Source organism: Solanum pennellii, chromosome 1 (assembly GCF_001406875.1).
Source record: "Solanum pennellii chromosome 1, SPENNV200".
Taxonomy (NCBI): Eukaryota; Viridiplantae; Streptophyta; class Magnoliopsida; order Solanales; family Solanaceae; genus Solanum; species Solanum pennellii.
The window spans coordinates 50747066-50751646 of record NC_028637.1 but is presented as its reverse complement, the minus strand read 5'-3'; the positions used below and the strand labels follow the sequence as shown (position 1 = coordinate 50751646).

The window sequence follows — 4581 nt, the reverse complement described above, 5'->3', positions numbered from 1 at the left end:
ATAAGAAGGCAACATATTACATTCCACAGATTAGATATATTAATGTATTTTACCAAAAAAACTATTATATTACAAAAACAGTGAGTGATCACTATATGATCATCACAACAATAATGAAACTCATGGTGTGTCTTATTCAGACTCGACTTCATCATCAGACTCATCTTCATACTCATTTTCAGACTCGTCTTCAAACGCATCTGAAAACTCATCTTCATACTCATTTTCAGACTCATCTTCGAACTCATCTTCAAACTCCTCTTCATACTCGACTTCAAGTTGTTGATTGACAAATTCCTCCACAAGCACATCAATGATTGTTTCTGGTAAATCAGTCTTTGTTAAGAGTACTTCACCATTATCTTTTGGTATAGATCGACCCTTCGGATGTTCAGATGGCTCATTTTCATAACTTTGTGGGAGATTAGATTCAACTTCATCACCCATGTTAAACAAGTCTCTTGGAACAGTCTTCATAACATAATGTTTATCTTGATCATATGGATCTTGCACATAGAAGCATTGGTGTACTTGAGATGCAAGCACAAAAGGCTCTTCCTGAGAGCATCTCTTGTTAAAGTAGACATAAGTAAGGCCATAAACATCTTTTTCAACCTCATACCAATCACACTTAAATAAAACAACCTTAAAATGGCTGTAATAGTTTAATTCAACAATATCAACTATTCTACCATAATAAGTCAAATCTGCAGCAATCAGATTTTTATCCTTTGAGCTTGCAAAACTTGTAGTTGAGGCAATTAGTGTAACACCACTATTTTGTGTTTTATGCCTTGCATCACGCTGCCTAACATGGAATCTATATCCATTTATGAGATACCCAGAATATCTTTTTGCAACAGAATTTGGTCCTCTAGACAATTGTTTTATCAAATCAGGCACATCCTCTTGCAAAGCACGAGTTTCAAACCATTGAGAGAAGTTTTCATAATGATTCTTGGCTTTGCTCCATTTAGATCTTCGTGACTGATTATTAACCTCTTGCTCATGCTCTCTACAAAACATTTACTATATTTGTTAAAATAATAAATTAAATAAGATAAAAATTAATTATACAAAAGGAATGCTATATTCAAATTAAGGCACCTAATATATTTTTGAACATCGTCACAATTTCCCAATAAGTATGCATGTGCCTGACTTAGTGACTTGTCATCTAAAATGATTGGATCAGTTTTCTTTGCTCCTAAAGGAACTCCTTTGTTAGAAAATAAACTCACAGGTTCTGCGTCACTTGGGTCACATTCATCATTGTTTCGCGCTCTCCTATTAAATCTGGTATGCACACCCCGATGCAGATATTTTGAGAATAAATTCATGCAATCTATTCCCACTCGTGTCTCTGCTATGCAACCTTCTGGAAAACGCCTATTGCGAATGTATGATTTGAATGTACCCATTTCTCTTTCAGTGGAATACATCCATCGATTTTGCACTGGGCCGCCTAATCTCACTTCATTCACCAAATGAATAGGCAAATGAATCATGATATCAAAAAATGAAGGAGGAAAAATTCGCTCCAACTGATTTACTGTTTCTATGATCTCTACTTCTAAGCAATCCAGTTCCTCCAATGTGATTACTTTTTGGCACAAACGATGGAAGAAGGAACTTAGACGAATCAAAGGAATAGCCACATGATCAGGAAGAATGCTTTTAATTGGTATTGGAAGCAAGTAATGTAACATGAAATGAGCATCATGGGTTTTATAATTAGACACCTTTCTTTCATCCAAGTGCACACACCTAGATATATTGGAGGCACTACCATCAGGTAGCTTGGCTGTCTTTAAAACTCCACAAAAGATGGATTTCTCTCCATTTGTCATTGAGAAGCACGCCTTTGTAAACTTTGTTCTCTTACTATCTTCTGTATCTTGTGGATGAAGGTTCTTCCTGATTCCCATATCTTTCAAATCATACCGTGCTTTTGCATGATCCTTTGTTTTTCCTGAAATATCCAAAAGAGTTCCAAGTATGCTATCAACTATGTTCTTCTCTATGTGCATTACATCAAGGTTGTGACGTAACAAGTTGTGCTGCCAGTAAGGTAATTCAAAAAAAATTGACCTTTTTTTCCATGGGCCATCATTTGATCTCTTTTTCTTCTTCCCAAACACATTTTCAAAATCACGTAAGCTATTAAGAACATCAATTCCCTTTAAAGGAGCTGGAGGAGGCCTAAATTCAGTTTTTCCATTGAATGATCTTTTGTTTGATCTCCATGGATGATCCATCGGTAGAAAAACACGATGATCCATATAGCACATTTTCCGACTATGTTTAAGATAGCGAGAATTAGTGCCATAGTTACAACAAGGGCAAGCAAACTTTCCTTTTGTACTCCAACCAGATAACATAGCATATGCAGGAAAATCACTGATTGTCCACATAAGAGCTGCCCGCATTTGAAAAGTTTCATTTCTGGAAGCATCATATGTTTCAACCCCAGAATCCCATAATAATTTTAACTCGTCTATCAATGGTTGTAAGTAAATATCAATGTCATTTCCAGGTGATCGCGGTCCAGGTATAAGTAAAGAAAGTATGGAATATTCAGATTTCATGCACATCCAAGGCGGCAGATTATAAATCATCAACATAACTGGCCATGTGCTATGTGATATACTCATGGTTCGAAATGGATTGAATCCATCACTTGACAAGCCAAGTCTCACATTGCGACAATCTTGTGCGAAATCTGGATGCACCCTATCAAAGTCTTTCCATGCTAGACCATCAGCGGGATGCCTTAACTTTCCATCTTTAGAACGTTCCTCTTCATGCCACCTCAAAGAATCTGCCGTCTTTGAGCACATAAATAGCCTTTTGAGTCTAGGAATTAATGGAAAGTGTCTCAAAGTCTTTGCAGAAACTCGATGTTGTTTTTTTGAAGACTCAAGCTCACTATCAACTTTAGGAGCTTGAATATATCGTGAAGCTCCACAAGTATGACAAAATTCGTCATCCTTATGATCATTCCTGAACAACATGCAATCATTTGGACATGCATCAATTTTATCATAATCCAGACCAAGATTCTTAACCATAGACTTGGTTTTATTGTAAGACTGAGGAATGTTCAACTCGGGCATCGCCTCTTTTAATAACTCTAGAAGAGAAGTGAATGATTCATTGCTCCATCCATGTAAACACTTCAACAAATATAAGCGAAGTGTGAATGATAATTTAGAGAAACCTATACAACCAGAATATAATTCTTGGTTTGCCTCTTCAAGTAAGCTATAGAATTTCTTGGCATCTTCATTTGGACCATCATAAACTCCTCCAGCCTGTGCAACATCTCTAAATTGATCATTCAACAACCCATCAATATCATCACACGAGTAATCCATATCATCATCAACATTCAACTTGATATCCCATTCCCCGTGATTGATCCATCTAGTATAGCCTTTAACGAATCCATGGCATATTAGATGATCATACACTACATTCCTTCGGTTCCAAAGAATATTACAACATTTCGCACATGGACACTGAATTTTCTCTCCATGAGGATCTCCATAAGAGTAAACAAAATCTAGAAATGATTCAATGCCATCAATATACTCTTTGCTATACCTTGGTAAATTCATCCAATCCTTGGATGGGATATGTGAACTCCTAGAAGAATATATCAATATTTAGTCTTTCAGCAATAATCATTAACCAGTTAACAAATAAGTTTTAAAAGTCACGAGTAATCTATCAGAATCATGTGTTATGAGATGATAAAAGTTTCTTACCTAGTCATGAGGCTTTCGCTATGTCAAATCAAACCTTTAATCCTCGACAAATGCTTTTCAATGTTGATGATACTATAAATGAAAAAATAAGTACAATTAATAGGATATACATAAATCTGTCCATAGATAAATGCGGAGATTTTGAGCGAAGAAATGCAGAAGAGACCACCTACGGAGCTTGTGACGGTTCGTCGTGCTTGTGACGGTCCGTAGGTGGCAGCGTAGTGCAGCTGCTGAAGGAAGATGGGGAAGTCTGACTAAGTGCGGGGTTACGGAGACCACGACGGTCCGTCGAGTGTGTGACGGTCCGTCCTGAAGGTTCGTCAAGAAGTTCAGAGAAGTAATCCCAGTACCCATATTCCAAGAGTTTAAGTGTTTTGGAACGAAGACCCTCGACAGACCGTCATGCTTGTGACAGTCCGTAGGTGGCAGCGTAGTGCAGCTGATGAAGGAAGATGGGGAAGTCTAAGTGTGGGGTTACGGAGTCCACGACGGTCCGTCGAGTCTACGACGGTCCGTCCTGCAGGTTCGTCATGAAGTTCAGAGAAGTAATCCCAGTACCCATATTCTAAGAGTTTAAGTGTTTTGGAACGAAGACCCTCGATGGACCGTCGTGTCTGTGACGATCCTTCATACTTGCCGTCGAGAGTAATGAAGAGAGCAGAAGTGTGGACGACGAAGTCCATGACGGTCTGTCGTGGCCACGACGATCCGTCGAAAAACCTCGTTTTTGAGGTTAGACTCCGCATTGTTAGACGCTGGATTATTAGTTAGACTCTGTAATATTATTAGGTTATCTTGAGACTTTTAT

At 37.9% G+C, this 4581-nt stretch overlaps 1 protein-coding gene across 1 annotated transcript in view; it reads right to left on the bottom strand.

Moving 5' to 3' along the window:
* Window positions 1-132: 132 nt before the first annotated feature.
* LOC107021067 overlaps window positions 133-4581 on the bottom strand; it is a 9862-nt gene continuing 5413 nt past the window's right edge. The window contains exons 2-4 of the mRNA XM_015221652.1: window positions 2651-3648; window positions 1108-2497; window positions 133-1015 (exon numbers count right to left, since the gene is read on the bottom strand). Of these exons, the coding sequence (XP_015077138.1) occupies window positions 133-1015; window positions 1108-2497; window positions 2651-3648 (3271 nt within the window). The remainder of the gene's footprint in view (window positions 1016-1107; window positions 2498-2650; window positions 3649-4581) is intronic.